We start from the raw sequence: 21283 nt of genomic DNA on the forward strand, positions 1-21283 counted from the left end.
CGCCTCCTTGTCACTAAACCCCGCCCCTTTGGCTCCTCCCAGTTTGTGCCTCTCCCAGCCCCAGTCTTTTGGCCCTACCTCTTGGCCTTACCCATTGGCTGGTACGCAGCTCTTCCAGACCCCGCGCGCTCGACTCGAGGGACACCCCAGACTGGTTTAGGCTACAGATGAGCGCCTGAGTCCAAAAGAGGTGAAAGCTCCCATTCTTCTAGACCTGGATGATTCAGAAGATGATATCCTAAAATTCAAAAGACGTCTTCTCATTCAGCTTCTTCCCGCTCGTTTACTCTTCCCAAAACTATTGGTTATATTGATGCTGTTACTCAGGCAATTTACTGGGCATCCCAACTGCAGGGTCCTCGCGGCTTTCTCAGCTGTCTCAGCCTCGGTCCGGAGAGGACCCCGCGTCTAATCACTGACGGGCCCAGGAGCCGGGGTGAGTGTGAGGGCGGGGGAGAGAGGGGTGGTCTACGGACAGGGGACATCACGAAAGCTGGGAAGTAGACTGAGTAGCTAGAGCTCCGGCTTCCAGCCAGGGGTGTGGAAGCGCCTCTGGTGCTGTGAACCGAAGCCGCGCCTTCCTCCCGGCCTTCCGGTCTTTCTTGCCAGCTAGGCCGGAAGGGAACGGTGCACCTAACAGCCCAGTGTTTTCAGACCTCAAGCTCAAGAGGTTCAGGCTCACTGGGGTCGCTCGTCGTGCTTCGGCGCGGGGAAAAGGTCTTGTCACGCACGGAGAGCTGGAGTACTAACAGCTCGGACCTCAACCCCAGGCTTTTGCTTTGGAGGACAAAATCCCTAGCTGACGCGAGCGGGCCTCCTGTTAGAGGGTGGCACCTGGATGAGCCTCGGGGAATACGGTGAGAAGGGTGTTGCAGTTCTTCAAAAATGAGTTAATAGGAATCTAAACTGAGGAGGTGACAGTTGGATTTGGGTTGAAGTTGGAGCTTGATTAAGAAGTTGATAGTGTAGTAGTAGTTGCTCAGTCGTGTCCGACTCTTTGCGATCCCACGAACCCCCCAGTCTCCTCTGTCCATGGGATTTTCCAGGCAAGAATACTGGAGTGGATTGCCATTCCCTTCGCCAGAGGATCTTCCTGATCCAGGAATGGAACCGTGGTCTCCTGCATTGCAGGAGAACTCTTAACCCTTTGAGCTACAGGGAAGACTTGTTGATACTTGTTTCAAATTAGTAGTCTTCACCTGAGAAGGGTTTCCCAAGTGGCTCAGTGGTAAAGAATCTGTCTGCCAATGCAGGAGACCCGGGTTCGATCCCTGGGTCAGGAAGAAATGGCAACCCACCATTATTCTTGCCTGAGAAATCCCATGGACAGAGGAGCCTGGCGGGCTACACAGTTCCATGAGGTCGCAAAAGAGTCGGACAGGACTTAGCAACTAAACAACACCACATGAGAAGGAGGAATTTTGTAGGACTTGGGCTATATCCATTTTGAAACAGTAGTTTAGATGGAGATGAAAGGTTGGAAAAAAAAAACATTCTGATAAGCAAACCAGAAAGAAACTTTCCAGGTGAGAACCAAAACAGGTGAAGTTTCATATAATTTGGTAAGAAGTATTTGTTTTGTTTGGCAGACACCTAACAGCGACATGAAATGCTGCAAGGATCAAAGGAGGAAGTTGAAGTCTGAGAATAGGTTGTTGGAATTGATGATTAAGAAGTCATTGGGTCATTTGCAAGAACTGCTTTAATAAGAGTCAGTTATTGAGAGGAGAGACTGCAAGTGCAGACCAATGCTTCTTCATGTGGAGCATGAAGAGAAAAATTGTTTGCAAGCTCCCTAAAATGTTTGGGGTTTGTTTGCTTTAAAGGATACAAGGCACTTTATGAGCAAGTAACTAATGTATAAGATTAAAGATTCAAGAAAGAAGAAGTAAGACCTTGGAAGAGAGGAGAGGGGATGGGATCAGAATTAAAGGTGAAAGGATTACTGTTGGAAAGGACAGAGGACACTTTCAGTTGAACCATAGGAAAAGTAGAGGATTGAGATGAGAGAAAAATTACCGGAATCCTAATATCCCTTTAGTTGGGAAGCTCTCTTGGCAACAAGGTTTAGCTTTTCTTACTGAATCTTACGATTTTACAGGGTTTCTAAACAGTCGACATAATAGACTGTTGGAGTTCCCTGCAGACTAGATATATTTAAGTAGCTCTTCACACATAACAAATGGTATTTGTAGAGAGGAGAAATTCACTTTCTCAACAAACGACCTTTTCTTCTTTTGGACAGAGAAAATAGAAGCCATCATCTTGCAACCAAGTATACAAATCTGCTCTCCTTTTGTTTAAAGAAGGAATAGTGCCCCTTCTCTGTAGGAAAGACACATGCTTTCACTGAGTTTCCCAGTGCCATCCTCCCCTACCTTCTCAGAGTTCCTTAACTTATTCCCTCTCTCCTACATCATCAGCCTCCCTTCTACTCACATTTTTCCTTCAGCATTTAAAAATATCCTTCCTTAACTTTATGAACTATTCCCCTTTATTTTCTTGCTTTTTTATCTCCTTCACAGCTATAGTTTTGGACTGTATCATCTACTCTCCTTATCTCTGTTTTTCCCATTTCTTGCTATGTCCTTCTCAGCCCACTGTAGTATATCTTTTTGCCACTGTTCCACTGAGCTACAATGAAACTTCTTTCACTGAGATCACCAATAGCCTCTAAATTGTACATTCTCATCAGGGACAAAATTTGCTTCTTATGAGGAAAAAAAAATCATACTTTTTATGTATAAAGCACAGATATTTATGGTACATAAAGAGGTGTACAGAAATATTCTATGATTTTAATAATTTTATGGAGGAATGGGGAATTAATAATGAATGGGGTTCTGAAAAGGCCTCTTCAGATGCAATAATGAAAAAAAAAGTTGAGGAACACTGTAAAATAACAGATATTTTAAGTTTTTCTGATAGCTTGACCTCTTTGTGCCATTTAAAATGCTTACCGCTGCATTGTTCTGGAAACACACTGACTGACATACTCTAGTTACTAAAAACTCTGCCCCCTTTTTTTTTCTTATCCATCTTCAGCCACATTTTGTCACTCTTTTTGTAGGCCGACTTGACCCATATGCTTCTCAAATGTTGAAGTTCTTTCTCTAGGTTCTCTTCTACTATACACATTCTCTGTTTGCAGTTTTAGCCTCCTTTTGTTATAATTTCCATTAATAAAAAATCATAGTTACAGTACTCACAAATCTGTCTCCAGTTTGGCTTCCCTCTGAAGCACCAGACCTCTGTATACAGTGGTGTTTTAAATATATCCATTGGGGTCAAATATATCCGGAATTGGGTCAGATTATATAGGACCAGAACTAAATTCCTCCTTTTCCCTCTCATGTCCACTGCCCCCAAAACTTTTCTCAACCCTAGATGTTTCTCTTACCTTTTCATTTTGCTTCATCTGTATTGTCAGCACTCTAGTGTAGGCCACCACATAAGTCATCTCTCAGCTAATGTCACAATATTCAATTGCCCAATTATCCAGTTTCCATAGTGTGATCTTTCTTAAAACTATAAATTGGATTGCATGAATCCCCTGCATAAAACCATTTTAAAAATGACTTTTTGCATTGCACTGGGAACAAAGTGAACCAATATCTGCTTTTCTCCATTTTTATCTCACCACCTCCATCCACCTTCTGAAATTGCTAAATTTGTACTGGATTTCTTTATCTTATGTTCTTTCTCACCTTGAAGCCTTGTGGATTTTTATAGCACACTGTTTTTCCCCTGTTATCTTACTGTATTAAATTGTTTGCCTTCTTTGCTGAACTCTGAATGCTTTGAGTTCAGAGACTCTGTTTTATTCAACTGTATCCCCATTGCTTGATATAGAAAACATACAAAACTTTGTTGAATGAACAATGGTCCAAATATTGTTTAAAAATGACTAAAATATTTTCTGGTTTCATTCTCTCACCTTAGATACATGCCCTTCTGTGCTTCCATTCTGTTATATACAGAAGGAATACATTTTCTTTTTTAGTCACTCTCTTCCAAGGGTATTTTGACTATTGTGATTGCATTGTTTGTGAATCATCAGGCTGCATGTGTTCAACATTCAGTGAAGAGGGTTTATGAAATATTTAAGGTGCAATTGAAGCTCTGATGGAACTGCCTCTAAACAGTTTCTTAAGTGGCTTTAATATAAGCTGGGAGAATTCTGTTTTCTGATTCTGAAGTCACTAGGAACAAAATGATAGTTGTGGTAGCTTTCCCAGAAAGTTTATTAAAATAATGGAAGAAGTAACTGCGGCTACGCAAAGGATAAGAAGCTAAAGAAACAACTTAATTTACACAGCTGCATGTAGTATTTGTTTTTTGCACTAGGCCCTTGGTCTTAATGTGGATAGAAGAAATAAGTTCTCTTTCCCTATAATAGAAGATTAAGATCGGTTTTAAAGCTGCGCGCTGTTGAAAGGTGCAAGTACTATGCTTTCATCTCAGCACTCAGGACAATAGCAGTTAATCCAGATGGTGGTTTGACTTACTCTATTCTTCTGAGACCTGGACGGTGCCAATAAAAACAACTTTGGTGGAAACTTTTCCTGGAAAGAATTTTTCACCAGCTTAGGACGACAAGTAGGAATCTGGCCCTTCAAATAAAGAAACTACGAAGTCACTTATTCAACAACAAGCAGCTTTTTTAGGGTATATTGTAGCAGTAAAGTACCAAAGATCCATGCGAACTATACTTTCTTTAGGATAAATAGGTGAAGATAACTATGTCAGCTCTCTCAAGCATAATTTCTGCTCTATGTAATTTATTAGAATACATTTGGGGACTTCCCTGGTGGTGCAGTGGCTAAGACTGAGCTCCCAGTGCAGGGGGCCCAGGTTCAATCCCTGGTCAGGGAGCTAGATCCCACATGCTACAACTAAGACCCAGAGCAGCCAAATAAATAAATAAATTTTTTTTAAAAAAAAGAATACATTTGGCTTCTAACTAAACAAGAAACATATCCTTCAACTCATTCTCTTAAATTTTAAGTTCAAACAGCACATTTGCTGCCCAGTCCAATATGATAACCATTAGCTCCATGTAGTTACTTAAATTTAATTAAAATTAAAACTTCAGTACATCAGTTGCATTGGCCACATTTCAAGTGTTCACATGTGACTAGTGGCTGCTATATTAGACAGCAGAGGTAGAGAACATGGCCATCATTACAGGAAATATTACTAGGGTAGAGTGTGTTCATGATAATTAGTTTCTAAGAGGCAAGTAAGAACAGGAGCTCAAGATTCAGCTGGATGTGGGTTTGAATCCTAGCTCTGATACTTACTGCATGACCTTTGATAATTGACTTATTTCCAGACATTCTTGTCTAATCTGCAAAATGGGGATAAGTATTTGTAGCGTTGATTATGAGGATTAAAGAAGATAATGTAAGTAAAGTGCCTAGCATAGTGCGTGGCCCACAGTAAGTATTCAGTTTTAGATATTATTAATTCATTTATCTTTAATGAATAAAACACTTTGAAGCTGAAAATTAGTTATTGTGAAAGATGCTATATTCCATAGATGGCTCAAATCTGGGTCTCATTGCATTGATTACAAAAGTTCCACTTTAATCCGTACTTTATATTTCAGATGAAAATTTTATTCCACAAAAGGTATCATAATGCAACTTTAGTCGCAGATATTATTTCTGGATACCCCTTTTCCTTTTTTTTTTAAACATATCAGAGAGCAGAGGTAATAGTTAAAAGTCAGTAGGTTCTGAATAGCAAGTTCTGTATTCCAGTGGTGCTACTCAAATGGCAACTGACACACAAGGCATCTGACTAGATAAAGTGGAACCATTTAGCAGGTTCCAGATATTTATCTGGAAATGGCTACCCACTCCAGTATTCTTGCCTGGGAAACCCTGTGGATTGAGGAGACTGACAGACTATAGTCCATTGGGTCACAAAGAGTCAGGCATGACTGGGTGACTGAGTATGGCTATTAATCTGGAAAAATTTAGTAGGTCCAAAGCCTCCAGGAGTTGTTGATGGACAGGGAGGCCTGGCGTGCTGTGATTCATGGGGTCGCAAAGAGTCGGACACAACTGAGCGACTGAACTGAACTGAAAGCCTTAGCTGTCAGGGTTTATTGCTGCCAGCTCAATCAAAGTTGACTGCTTGGCTAAGTAGAGATGCCTTTGAACAAAGAAACATTTTCTCTTTCTAATAAATAGGAAGCCTAAACTATTAACAGCACCCATAATTATTAATACAATAATTACTAAAGCACATTTTATTAATTAGTATTATTTAAATTAATAACTATTCAACATGCACCACATGGGAAGAGGAAATCATCAGATAGTCTTTAAATGTCAACTGCTTTCATTAAGTAAATGACTTCCTCTGAAAAGAACTGGTCAGGTTGTCATCGTTTTCCCTGTCGATAGAATTGAATTCATTCTGGAAACTCTTCCTTTCCTCTTTGCAATTGGTCTTCATGCTTAGAAACTATATTAATAGATTTTACATTCTTTCTCCTTAGGTTACATTTATCATTCAGCACTGTAATTTTGAATGAATGAACCTCTAGACTAAGTTACTGGTACTGATATTATTCATATAAAAGAAAGGAGCGAGTTAACGTAATTAGATATTTGTCCACTGTCTCCCACATTACAAGGACAATAAACTCTATTTGAAGTATAACTAACACTCAGGAAAGTATTCAAGCTGTTAACATAAAACCCAATAAATTAACACAGAATGAACACAACTTGTAACCATCATCTAGATCAAGAAATAAAACATTACCAGTACCTTAGAAGGCCAACCCTATGCCTCACTTAAGTCACCACCCCATTCTCCTTCATAATAGAAACCATTTGATTTCTCTTAACTATAGAGTAGTTTTGTCTGTTCTAGAACTTAATATAAATAGAATCATACTGCATGTATCCTTTTGTGTCTGGCTTTGTTCAGTATTGTATTTGTAAGATTTGTCCATATTTTGTTTCATGTAGCAATAATTCATCATTTTCATTGCTGTTTCATTTTAATATATTAATTTTCCCATTTACTGTTAATAACTAGTAATAGTCTTCACTACTACAGCATATTTTTATGCATGTTTGTTGTGTACATTTGTACATATTTCTGTTAATCCATCTGGGGGTAGACTTGTGTGTTGCAGAGTATTAAAGAATACTTTGTGTTAATTGAAATAAATTAAAACTTACCTCTTTTAATACTAAAAACTAAACTGCACAGTATTCTAAAAATGTGAAGTTTAGTAGTTTTTAGTATAGTCACAAAGTTGTACAACCATTATTTCTAATTCCAGAAGATTTTTATCACCTCAAAAAGAAATGTAAAACCAGTAATTCCCCATTCTTCTCCCTCTACCCGGCCCTTGGCAACGGCTAACCTACTTTCTGTCTCTATAGATCTGCCTGTTCTAGACATTTCATACAAATGGAATCATACAGTCTATGGTCTTTTGTATCTGGCTAGCATAATGTTTAAAGATCCATTCTGCTGTAGCATGTACTAGTACTTCACTCTTTTTTATGGCTAAATATTTTATTTCAGATATATATCAGTATTATTTATCCATTATTTGTTTAATGAATCCATTCATCAATTGATATACATTTGAATTATTTCCACTCTTTGGCTGTTATAAATAATGTTGCTACAACCATTTGTGTGCAAGTGTTTGTATGGACATATGTTTCCAGTTTTCTTGAGTATAAAGTAGAATTGTGGGGTCATTTGGTAACTCTGTCTTTAACTTTTTGAAGAACCCGACACTGTTTTCGCACATAGCTGCAGCATTTCATTTTCTTGCTTGGTTGTCATGGCTAGAGCCTCCAGTACCATGTTGAAAAGAAGTAGTGAAAATGGAGTGTTGTTTGTTCTTTATATTAAGGGAAAGCTTTTGGTCTTTAAGCATTAAATGGTAGCTAAAGGATTTTCACAGATGCTCATTATCAGGCTGAGGAAGTTTCTTTCTGTTGCTAGTTTAAATGTTTTTATCACAAAGGTGGTTGGATTTTGTCAAATGATATTCTGTACCTTTTGAAATAATTATATTTTTGTCTTTTATGAGAATTGTATATTGATTGATTTTCTTATGTTGAACCAGCCTTGCATTCTTGAATAAATCCCACTTGGTCAGGATTATAATCTTTTTTATATGTTGCTAGATTCAGTTTGCTAGTATTTTATTGAAAATTTTTACCTCTGTCTACAGATGTTGGTTTGTAGTTTCCTGTATTGCCTTTGTCTGGTTTTGGTGTCCAGATAATACAAAGATACTTTTCTTTGATACATACTAAATTTAAACATTTTTCCTCCCACAGAAAATGATCCACAGTCTGTTTCTCATAAACTGTTCCGGTGACATATTTCTAGAGAAGCACTGGAAGAGCGTCGTGAGCCAGTCTGTCTGCGATTATTTCTTTGAAGCTCAAGAGAAAGCTGCTGATGTTGAAAATGTACCACCTGTTATTTCAACACCTCACCACTACCTCATCAGTATCTACCGGGATAAGCTCTTCTTTGTCTCTGTCATACAGACTGAAGTACCACCTCTCTTTGTAATTGAGTTCCTACATCGAGTTGCTGACACTTTTCAGGTTGGTTATTCATCAAGTCTTTTGAATTTGGATTATTCAAGTTAGTTGGAGGTGGGACATAATTATATTCTTTAATTTTGATATATAGTCTGTTTCCCTGTCTCTCTGTCCCTCTTCTTTCCAACTAAGCATAAGTTCATAAAACGTAAACCTTTTTAATAGGGTATACAAGTAGTACACATGGCTGCCCCTGTTTTAAGAGAACAGAACAATCTCATGGTCATAGAAACTGTATTTTTTTAATGTATTATAAATTATGTCATCAGGAAATAATAGTGCCCTCCACATGCAATTCTTTGAATGGCACCAAAGTTTTTATAGGTTATGAAATCTTGCATTACTTACATTTTATTTTTTGTCTTGTCTTGCTTAATGTACCAGTAGTTTAAAACTGATCTGTGTTTTTTGGAGTACCTAATCAGGGAAAATGAAGTTTATAGTTCTTATTCTGTTTTAACATTTCAGTGTACTTTCTGGCATAATTTGTAGTAGGAATTCAGTTCAACCTAAAAATATTAAGAAAATATTGAGAAATAGTATATAGAATTATAGACGGCTTTTTTCCCTCTGGTTTACATATTTTCAACATCTTAAACAGTGAATTATGCTACTGTAAATATGCCCTTTATAATAGAATAAAAAATATTTAGCAAACCTTTTTCATGCCTTCCATTGTGCAATACTATGTATGTTTTATTAGGACTACTTTGGTGAGTGTTCGGAGGCTGCAATTAAGGATAATGTGGTCATAGTATATGAGCTCCTGGAAGAAATGCTGGACAATGGATTTCCACTGGCTACTGAATCTAACATCTTGAAAGAATTGATTAAACCACCAACAATTCTGCGTTCTGTCGTCAACTCTATCACAGGTAAGGTAAAACAGTCTATTAGGAACTAAGCCATTAAAACTTCATAAACAATTCATTTTTGCTTGTGATCTGGCAGATTATTAAGGTAGTCCATTTTGGCCAGAATTATAGTTAGTGGTAATGTTAAAATGGATATATCAGTATGTTTCTTTTCTTGAAAAGAGCCTATATCTTAAATGATAGAGTTTTTGGTTATTACTCTTTTGTTATAAGTTTTGCTTCAAAACTACAGCAATATTATTACTATTGTTTAACACTGAATAGTAACACTGAATAAATTATCCCAGTTAACCATAAGCCAGTGTAGTGGCTGCTGTTAACTATTATAGTAATCACTTTGTAATATATGTATCAAATAATTATGTTGTATACCTTAAACTAATACACTGTTCTATGTCAATTACATCTCAATAAAGCTGGGGAAAAAACAAAAAATAAAATTTAAAAAGTAGCATTTTAAAACTGGCATTACCCTGTGTCAGGCACTAAGTCACGTCCAAACTCTTTGGATTGTAGCCCTCTAGTCTCCTCAGTCCATGGGATTTACCAAGCAAGAACAGTGGAATGGGTTGCCATTTCTTTCTCCAGGGGATCTTCCTGACCCAGGAATTGAACCCATGCTGCCTGCATCTCCTGCATTGGCAGGCGGATTCTTTACCACTGCATACCGCACAATTACTAGAGTATAGAAAGTTTAGGATTCTGCACCATAGAGTATATGTTACCTCCTTCAGGTCTTTATTTTACACATATAAAAGATGTATTAAAGAGAAAATAAGTGTATTTGTGAGATTTCATGCATTATGGGCCTTGTACTTGTGTTGCAAACTTCTAATTTTGCTTTAATTCTCAAGTATAGCTAGAAATTAGAGCTATTCAGATGACAATACTCTTTTGAAAGTATCAAAGTCTTCTAGAGAAAAATTTCTATGAACTGTTAAGTACCACTCCGTATATATACCCCATGCATACTATCCACCATTGCAAACTCCTTTCCAAGCGCACTGGCCTAAAAAATGTGTAAGCAAGGTCTATAAGAAAGTGATCTTTCCATTATTCATCCTCATCCTCAAGAATAAGTGTCAGGAGAAATTTAAGGAAAGATAAGACGAGATTTCTTTGCTCCTAAAATGTAAACTCTGGATGAGAAACTGAGGGGAAAAAATTAAAACATATAAATAACAGTGTAAGATTCTGAAAAACAATTCCATAACTTTCTAGACAGTGTCATGACATTAGAGGGTACACATCATGTGCTATTAAATGAAAAAAAGAGGGAGTGTGGAATACCTTGTGGGCCAGGGGTTTAGGGCTTGGTGCTTTCACTGCTGGGACCTGGGTTCATTCCCTGGTTGGAGAACTAAGATCCCACAAGCTATGCAGCACTGCCAAGAAAGGAAAAAAAAAAGCGCACAATCATAACAAGTTGCCCATAATTATAAATAAATATCCCCACAAAAAAAATTCTAAAGTTTATAATACACAATAAAGATCAAGAGAGTGGTTCAGTGGGTGAAGTAATCTCTCTTGAACTGTAGTGGGTGGCCTTAGGGCAGGGATCTGGAGAATCAAAAGAATTTAGGAAGGGAGGGAAGAATAAGAACATTCTTCATAGATAGAGCCATATGAGAAAAAACACAGTGGAAAAATCTTGAATTGTGTTAACCTGTTTAATAGAAGCAGAGCTGTTTTTCAGTTGAGTCATGAGATAAAAAGTTAAGTTGAGGAAACCCTTGAATACTAGGCTAAATATTTAGCTTTTATCATAAAACCAGTGGGATAGCATTTCAAGGGTTTGAGAAGGAAGATTAAAGCAGTGTTTTTTAGAAAATTCTGGAAAGCAGCAGTGTTGGAGACAGGATCATCAGCGTAATCACACTACAAAGTTGTATGTATGATTGGACTGCAACTACAACCAGACATGGGTTTGAACTGCAAGAGTCCACTGAAATCTAGATTTTTTTCAATAAATACATGTTATAGTACTACACAGTCCACGCAGTTGGTTGAATCTGTTAATGCAGAACCACGTTTTGAGAAGGCCAACTATAAAATCATATATGGATTTTCATCTGCACAGGAATCAGCACCCCTAAAGCCTGTGTTGTTCAAGGGTCAATTATATATTTTACAGTGAAATCAAAAAGAAAGAAAAATTATCAAAATAGAAGAAAAATAATAGATGCAGCCTGCTCTGAGGGAGAGAGAGAGAGAGAGAGAGAGAGAGAGTGTGTGTGTGTGTGTGTGTGTGTGTGTGTGTGTGTGTCGCTAAGTCTTGTCTGACTCTCTGCGACCCATGGACTATAACCCGCCAGGCCCCAGACTCCTCTGTCCTCTGTGTGTGTGTGTGTGGTGTGGTGTGTGGTGTGTGTGTGTGTGTGTGTGTGTGTGTGTGTGTGTGTGTGTGCCTTAAGTCTTGTCTGACTCTCTGCGACCCATGGGCTGTAACCCGCCAGGCCCCAGGCTCCTCTGTCCTGTGTGTGTGTGTGTGTGTGTGTGTGTGTGTGTGCGCGCGCGCGCACGTGCGTGCGTGTGTGTGTGTGTGTGCCTTAAGTCTTGTCTGACTCTCTGCGACCCATGGACTGTAACCCGCCAGGCCCCAGGCGTGTGTTGTGTGTGTTGTGTGTGTGTGTGTCGCTAAGTCATGTAACCCGCCAAGCCCCAGGCTCCTCTGTCCATGGAATTTTCCAGGCAAGAACACTGGAGTGGGTTGCCATTACTTTCTCCAGAGGGAAATGTTTGAAGAAATACATATACCAAAATGTTAATAGTAGCTATATTTTTATAATAGGAAGATAGTTTTTAGCTACTTTTCTTAATTTTTCACATGTCGTTGTTGTTGTTAAACATGTACTACTTTTGAGTTGGAAATGTAAATTAACCAGAATGTTTAAGTGTCACAGCTCAAGGGTATATGTTTTGGACAACCAGACTTATTTTCAGACATATGTCAGTTTACCAGGAAATTAGCCAGATTTTGAATATTTTCCATATCACATATGGGTACCATATGAATGTGCTGACCTCAAAATGTTAAAAGGCCAGAGTATGTTCTTCATCCAGTTACTCCACATCCAGTTACTCTCCACATGAGAGACCTGTTTGGCAGCATCTCATGTATAATTCAAGCTGAACACCAAATGGCCTACTTATCACTCTGTATTCTCAGTGCAAACATTTAATCAGCTAAGGATTCTGAAACATCTCGCCTGTTTCCATTAGTGGCAGCAGGAGGAGAGTCCGTTGTTGAGCCACTGGAATTAGGTTAGGTTGCTGTAGCACACAGGAAGCAAAAGATAAGCAAATGAATCCGACCTGGCTTGGCAGACGAGCACAGGACCATGTGGCCTATTTCTGTCTTCTAGAAATTTGATCATGTTGACATGGATATGCCTCTGACAATTCTGTAAACCATTTACAACTTCAGTGGAGAGAAACCCAAACACTGAACAAGCAGCTAAACTATTTGAGGTTTTTTTTCTGACCGTTTTATATGTTAGCTTTGCTTTCTATTTTTCTCATTTCTAGGCAGTAGTAACGTTGGGGACACACTCCCCACTGGGCAGCTGTCCAACATTCCGTGGCGCCGCGCAGGGGTAAAGTACACAAACAATGAAGCCTATTTTGATGTTGTTGAAGAAATAGATGCAATTATAGATAAATCAGGTAATTGGGTGCATGTTTTCTTATCGGGGGAAAACCATTCAGGTGACAGAAGCGGAACAGAAAACTGATATCCCTTGGCAGTATCATTTACCGGAAAGGCATTCGTTTTCAAATCTGTTTATTTTGCCCAGGGGTTACATACAATTTTCATAACCACTAGTTGAGAAATGCCAAACGTTTGTAAATCAGAGTAAATCACCTTACTTTAAGCCAGTTATCGTGTATTCATTTATCTTGCCGTTTCTCCAGCCTGATATGTAATGTATGTCTACTATGCACCATAGTTTTTACAACCACTTTGTGTGCAGTCCTTCTAGTAAAGACCCCAGACTGAAGAACAGTACTGTATTAGAATCGTAATATTTTACTAAAGATACCTAGTCCAACTCTCACATGTTATGTATGGGGAAACTGAGACTTAGAAGAGTTAAATAACCTGTTAAAGGTCACACCACTAGTTGGTATGTGAAAATGACTTACTGTGAATTACAGACAATTATCTCTACAGTGAGTTTCATTTTTATTATAAAAATTCCATTGTATGGAATAGTTGCTGTACTGTTAAAGAATTATGGTTCCTACTTCTTAACATTTCATTAGAAACTTGGCTAATTTTATTTAAAATATTTGAACTTCAAAAAAAAATGTTCAAACAAACATTATTTACAGTTGCCAAGATGTGGAAGCAGCTTAAGTGTTCATCAACAGATAAATGGATAAAGAAGATGTATATATATACACAATGGAAAATTACTCAGCATAAAAATGAATGAAATTTTGCCATTTGCACAACATGGATGAACTTGAAGAACATTATGCTAAATGAAATAAGCCAGATAAAGAAAGATAAATACTATATATCACTTATATGTGGAATCTAAAAAATACAACAAACAAATGAATTTAACAAAAAAAAAGCAGACTCACAGATACAGAGGACAGATTAGTGTTTACCAGTGTGGAGTGGGGCAATAAAGGGGTGGGAAAATGGGAGGTACAATCAGCTGGGGGTAAGACAGGCTCACAAGTACACTGTAAAACACAGGGAATATAGCCAATGTTTTGTAATAACTATAAATGGAAAGTAACCTTTAAAAATTGAATATTTTTTTTTTAATTTTAAAAGTCAGTGGAAAAAAAGTATTTTAACTTCACATCCAGCAGTCTTACAAGGCTGACTCTATAAAGATAAGGATGGGTTTGATTTTCCTTAGAATCATCCTGTTCTAACCGGAGATAGGAACAGCCTTGGCACTCAGTAAAGAAGTTGTCTAAACTGGTGTAATGGATCCTCTGTCCACTAACCTTTTAATAGATGTGCAAAGCTTCAGTATATCTGACACCTGGGAGATATCTCCATTACTTCAGATACAGTGATAGCTCTAGTAGGGTAGAGCTACTTTACTAGAATGCATGCATATTCCAGTGATACCTTTATTATTCCTTTAGGATCTACAGTCTTTGCAGAAATTCAGGGGGTCATCGATGCTTGCATTAAGCTCTCTGGAATGCCTGACCTTTCCCTTTCTTTCATGGTAAGTTCTGCTCTGTTTTGTAACTCCTTCATGCCTAATATATATGAAGTACTAAATGAAATGATAAATACTGATACATGCTTCTTTCAGATCACATTGGATTATGTAAGAAGGATTCCTAGCACAGCTTCCAAAGACAGTAGCTTACATGATGAGCACTGCCTTTATGGATAGGCTGCGGAGAGGGCTTTGCCTCTGAGTATGTTAGATGTAGCTTAAATGGCTGGCTGGCTGCTGCGGATATGTAGTGCTGCTTTTACTGAGTGGTTATCTGCTCTGTTGGTATGAAAAGGCATTGATCTTTTCATCATTTTAGATTCAGCATGCTACACTACTGAGAACTGCTAAGAGAACTGAGCCCTGATGCTGTCTCTGCCTCTAACTCGTCCTGGCCTTGAGCTTTCTTTGAACCTCAGTTTTTTCATCTATGAAGTGGAAATGAAACCACTCACATTTTCTACCTCATGGGAATTACTGGAATTGAATTATTGAAATTCAAATAATAATGTATATAAAATATTTGTACACTTGAAAGCATTGTGAAACGATAAGCCTGAATAAACTTACATGACTGCTTTATCTTAAGGAAGCATATTTCTCAGATCTCATAATGTATCTGACTAGAGTTGCCATATTCATTATACTTTATGAATATGCTCGTCTTCTCTTTTCCGTGGCAGAATCCAAGGCTTCTAGATGATGTCAGCTTCCACCCCTGCATTCGGTTCAAGCGTTGGGAATCTGAAAGAGTTTTGTCATTTATTCCTCCAGATGGAAACTTCCGACTCATATCATACCGTGTCAGCTCACAGAAGTATGTTGTTGTATCAACCATAATCTCCTGTCATCTATCAGTGTGCTGTGCAGAACTCACTTTTTCCCTGTTTCATTCTAACAGTTGGTTACTTGAATTCACCATTGCTCCCTTTAGCCATTGCTCACCAGGAGACCCAGAACGAACTGGTGAAAATATATGCGGAAAATATAATTAGTATACTTTGAATCTTAAGAGTATAGAGTAATAGTAAATATATACCTGAGAGCAAGCATTTGGGACCATGCATAACCTGGACGAAACCATGAACCCATGCCATAATTTTACTATGATCTGTGGACATTATGGCTGATAGAAGGAGACAGACTTACCTGTAGCTCTCCAGGACATCCCTCAACTAACTGGCTTGAAGTCACTCTTCTCTGCACTGAGGTTTAAATGAATGATTTAGCATCCTGGGTTGTAGCTGGTTTGTCCCTTGAAAACATCAGAAAGTATTTGGACAACATCAAAACAGAACTTAAAAGCAGAGGAATTTTTTCTTGGCTCTTACCACAGAGAAACTGATATATTTAGTTTGTGTAATTCTAAATTATCTTTCTCTGGGATCTTAATTCATTTCTTGAAACCAGGACTGTTTGTGCCAGTTATTGATGCTATAATTTTATATCTTGATTTGTATACTTACTGCTCAGAAATTGTATAATTTCTGGCACAGTGGTTCCACAACACTGCTATACTCAACTGCCCTGGCTCAGATACTGAACCTGGGGTTCTGCGGGTATTGGATATTCTATACTAGGGTTTTCGTGCCACCTCCAGAGCTCACACTATTAATTGTATGTTTCTTGTGGTTGTGTCTGTCTTTCTCTTTTTAGTCTAGTGGCAATACCAGTATATGTGAAACATAGTATCAGTTTTAAGGAGAACAGTTCTTGTGGTAGATTTGATATTACAATTGGACCAAAGCAGAATATGGGGAAAACTATTGAAAGCATCACGGTGACCGTTCACATGCCGAAAGTTGTGTTGAATATGAACCTGACACCGACACAAGGCAGCTATACATTTGATCCAGTTACCAAGGTACAGTCACCTAAAATCAAGAGTGAGCAAGTGTTTCTGCAATCCTTATTTTGTGATTTGGGAACATGGGAGGACAGAGGGAAGGGTCTAATATCTTGGTTGAAATTAAAGCTCTACCAGCCTAGAATGCCGATTGTGCTGTGCTCTGCCACAGGAGAGAATCTTGCATCTGCTGCTAAGTCGATGAGCAGAAAAGTGAGATTCATTCCTTCTTCCTTCAGAATCTGCCTTTTCTTATACATTGATAATCCAGAGGTTCACTAACTCTTCAATGAGGAAGATATAAAAACTTTTTAAAAAGAGAAAAGCATTATGTGCATATAATAATCTATTAATGGTTAATAGATATTACAGTGTATTAATTGTTAAGAAATTAAGACCTTTCTCTTCCTTTTTAATTTAAAAGCATTATTTCATACTCTTCCACAGAGGATGCTGACTAGGAAAGTTGCCTTCTCACCCTCTATATATTTGTCTCTAGCAGAGGGAGTTCAGAGAAACTGTAAAAGCTGATTTTTCTCTCTGCTTCCTGCTTGGGTAAAGAAATGATTCTTTTCCTCAATAGAGTCATTGAGCTGCATAGTAAATGAAAAGTCTTTTTTTATTTAACTATAAAACCATTGAATGTTAAAGATCATCTAATCTATTCCTAAGGAGTCAAAGAATCTCCCCAGAGACCACACAGGGCTGAGAAATTAAGCAGGAGCTCCAGATCCCTAGCCTTCACCCCAGCTTCAACCATAACAGCTTTATTTTCTCATCTGTTACTGAGCTCCCTCACTGAGTATTTCATTTGAACAAAGGGTTCCATCACTAAAAGTTTAAAAGCACTGATTTAGGCCCATCTTCTCATTTTACAGAAAACTAAACTTAAGCCCAGAGAGAAACAGTAAAGATGGCATAGTGGAAAGGATGTTTGATACCAGATAGCCCTAGGTTCAAATCCCAACCTTTCCTCTAGCTATGTGACCTTCAGCAAGTCATCTGACTCCAGCTTTAGTTTCTTTGTTTGTCAAAATTAGACAGTTTTACATCACAGACTTCTGAGACAGCATGTGAATAGTGCTGAGCACAGTATTATATCCAAAAGTAGATGCTCAACAAATGCATCTACTCCTTTTTTCACTTCCCATAACAGAACTAACTAGTGGTAAAACTCAGTGGGAATCCCAGGTCTCTTATTCCAAGACACTGTGCTTTATTTTCTACAGAAGTTTATGGTCTTTGAACCTTGTCTTTGAACATTTGTCTTTAATAAATAGTTCCAAAAAATAAATAAATAGTTCAGAATGTTTTTTGTTTTTTTCTTTCTAAGGTACTAACGTGGGATGTGGGGAAAATCACCCCACAAAAGCTCCCCAGTCTTAAAGGACTGGTAAATTTACAGTCTGGGGCACCCAAGCCAGAAGAGAATCCAAGCCTCAACATACAGTTCAAGATCCAACAGCTTGCTATTTCAGGTAAGGAGAAATCTGATGTGTGTAAGGGTTAACTGAGTTTTGCTGAGGTCAGCTGCTAGGAGCTTAGAAGAGTAACTGACATTCCGTCTCTTCAAAGAGCAACAACTCCAGTATGCCTCTCACCTTGATTTTTGAGAGTGATTTTGGAGAGCACCTTATTTCACATAGCTTCCCTTCACCCCTACCCTCATTCAGGCACAAAGAAAGAAATCATTTATACTCAAAGAAAGTAGAATTAGCCTTAAAAGACATTGCTTGTCCACATGGGAATCTGAACTAAAATCATACCCTCCTAGTACTTGAATCTGTGAATACTAGAAGGAACATTGCTTCCAGATCTTGAAACGGACACTGGCTGATGTCAGATTTACTGTGTAGTAAACTCTGTTTCTTAGGCAAATATTGTATTGGGTGGTGTGACCAGGACTGTAATTTGTTCCTTTCCTTATGTGTTCCTTTTGACACAGGCTTAAAAGTAAACCGCTTGGACATGTATGGGGAGAAATATAAGCCATTTAAAGGAGTCAAATACGTCACAAAAGCTGGAAAGTTCCAAGTGAGGACATGAGAAGAGGCCAGAATTGCTGAAGATTTATTTGTTTTCCAGGCATCATCACAATGTATTACTATTAGGTACCAATTGGGTGGGAATACATATTCTAGTTAAAGCATTTGTGTCTAGCCACACACCGCTAACAAAGTTGCTTAGTTATCAATGCAGGGTTCTTAAGGAACTTTAAGCTAAGGAAACTTCTGAATGACTTAGCTTATTTGTACCTTGTCACTTAGGAAAGTTTTAGAGGTGATTTCCTCCATAGGAAGGCACCAGCTAGAGGCTGCACATTGTAACAGTCAAGGCAGAAGTCTACAGTGATAACCTCTCCCCTAAAACAAGTGAACCGGTCTCAGCCAGCAGACGCTGTCTTAGTCTGTAACGTGATGTATCAAGTGGAGCCCAATGTCACACTTGATCGTAGCCATCCCCAATCATCTGTCCCAAGAGAGGAATAGTTCCTCCCACCCAAGAAGTTTACAAAAAACTGCCTCTTCAAGTGTTTGCCTTATTCAGCTTTTCACTTGTGCCATTAAGCAAGCACTGTAGCAAAAGCCACTCCACATGGCCCTGGCAGGGAGCACTGCTGCTCCATGCTCCATTCTCACTGTACTTGGTATTGTATTTTTTATAAATAAGATTTTTATGTAAAGCTGATTTTGATTTATAGGGACCTTGCTGCAGGAAGTACACTCTCAGTTTTGTGCCACTTAGCTCATCTGTTAGCACAGTAAAAGTCATTTGTATCAAAGGGGCAAATGCTCTAAGGTAATAAAAGGGAACACTACTTCTACTTCTGCTTTTAGGAAGTTATTGCAAGCACAAGCATTTGAGATTTTGAGCAAACTAACGTAGTAAAAGAGAAACTTAAGTGAACCTTTGCCGTCTTCATGTTTTATAAAGCTTGTCTAATACCACTTAGAACCAATTAGCCTAAAGCCCTCATGCCCTAGTTCAGCTAAAGGAACAAAATGTGCCTGCCTCAATACTGTCAAATTATTATTTTTTTAATCTTTTATCTTTTTTCTTTCCTTTTCATAATGGATTCAGTTTGCCTACATTCTTTGCTTTCAGGGGGACTCCCTTTACGTAGTGTGTGCTACCCAAGGCTATAGTCAAAAGATTCCTCTCTGAAACTGCTGTTGAAACTGTCACTGGAATACTTAAATATCTCTACTGACCAAGTAGGTGAAAGTACATATATAATGAGGCAGAAACAAAATCCTCAGTAACATTGATAAACCTGTATTGATCTTTGTGGTTGGCGAGTCAGCCCGCAGTTATCATTTAACTTGGATGACTTAGAAGTCCTTGCCCACTTATTTTGGTTCATTAGACATGAAGAATAAAGTTAAGATCTAAGTGCTTGGTCTTGCGACTAGTTTTCTCCCTGTAACTCCATTCATTTTGTTCTTCTCAACTTATAATTCCCTTTCCCATATGCTAACAGTAGCCCTTCCACTCACCCCATTCTCCTGTCAAGGGCTGGTGGTTGGTGCTGATACAGGGAGCCCACTGCACAGCAGCATTCTTTGCCTGCCTATGGCACCAAGCCTGCCTTCCATCTAATATGAAAGATCATGTTTTGCAATTTATAGGACAACCAGTATCAGCTTGGCAGCTAAAATTAAGATGTTGCCAAATGTTTATTCCCTTTGCATAAGGTTGGTTACCAAGTTCAGTTGCTTTTCATTTTAATGTCTTCCTTTTCAGAGTTCATACCTCAAAAGAGCGATCAATACATTTGTTCTTCTTTCTGCAGAATCCCTCAACCATCCATATATGGACTAATTTTCTTTCTCTACTACCCTCCCAAATCCCAGCAGATTGTATGCCAAGAGTCCCTTGCCTCTAGTAACTTCTGCTAAAACTTCCAAGGAGACTGTTTCCTTTTACAATTAAATTATTGTATTTATTAATTTGATGGAATCCAGTAAGTCCTTTCTCCAGCTCTGGCTACACTGTCAATAAAAAGATGAAAGCAACAAGTTGACTGTTTTTAGCTTGACTGTTAATTGAGCATTCTTAGATGCACATGCCTCAGTGTTCAAGCAGGCTGAAAATGAAACTCGCTCCGTTGTGTCTGACTCTGCAACCCCATGGTATACAGTCCATGAAATTCTCCAGGCCAGAGTACTGGTGTGGGTAGCCTTTCCCTTCTCCAGGGGATCTTCCCAACCCAGGGATCAAACCCAGGTCTCCCACATGGCAGCTGGATTCTTTAGCAGCTGAGCCGTGATCCTGTTTTACCCAGCATCATCACACGAGGTGTGAAGGCTGCAGCAAAGCACTTCCAAATGCTTCTCTCCTGACTGACTATGTTAATAGCCCGTATCTAAGATTCACCCTTCCAGCCCAGACTGAAGAAGTGATCGGAGCTCCTCTCCCTACCACCACCTGCTGACAACTAAGATCCATGAGTACTTAATCGTAATGAAGTATTTTTCAAGCGCAGAATTCCAGATAGTTCAAGAATAGCTTCTTGTTCTAATTCTTAAGGGAGTATAACCCAAAAGCTTATTTTCTGCATAAAGGAGTCACCATCGTTTTATTCAAAGGAAGTTCATGTGATGGGTTCTCTTTAAGTGCCACTGTAGAAGAATCCATGGAAGATAGTGATCCTGTAGTCCTTTGAGTCATCTGATTTGAGAAGAATGAGAATGCAGGAGGAAGGCCGCACCAGTGAACATATGGTGAGCAAAAATGAGGCCATGACTACTGTTTCCAGAT

General features: G+C 38.5%; 1 protein-coding gene across 2 annotated transcripts; it reads left to right on the forward strand.

Annotated features, from left to right (window-relative positions):
- Window positions 74-20543, forward strand: AP3M1 (adaptor related protein complex 3 mu 1 subunit). 2 transcript variants are annotated; one of them, XM_005699225.3, is made up of 9 exons: window positions 74-436; window positions 8331-8606; window positions 9307-9478; window positions 13007-13144; window positions 14594-14679; window positions 15360-15493; window positions 16333-16540; window positions 17856-18000; window positions 18468-20543. In XM_005699225.3, exons 2-9 carry the CDS (start codon window positions 8334-8336, stop codon window positions 18566-18568), a joined length of 1257 nt encoding a protein of 418 aa, XP_005699282.1. In that variant the 5' UTR covers window positions 74-436; window positions 8331-8333; the 3' UTR covers window positions 18569-20543. The 2 variants fall into 2 exon arrangements, with proteins under 2 accessions (XP_005699282.1, XP_005699283.1); XM_005699226.3 differs by lacking the exon at window positions 74-436 and adding an exon at window positions 466-857.

Source organism: Capra hircus, chromosome 28 (genome assembly GCF_001704415.2).
Source record: "Capra hircus breed San Clemente chromosome 28, ASM170441v1, whole genome shotgun sequence".
In the NCBI taxonomy this organism is placed as follows: domain Eukaryota; kingdom Metazoa; phylum Chordata; class Mammalia; order Artiodactyla; family Bovidae; genus Capra; species Capra hircus.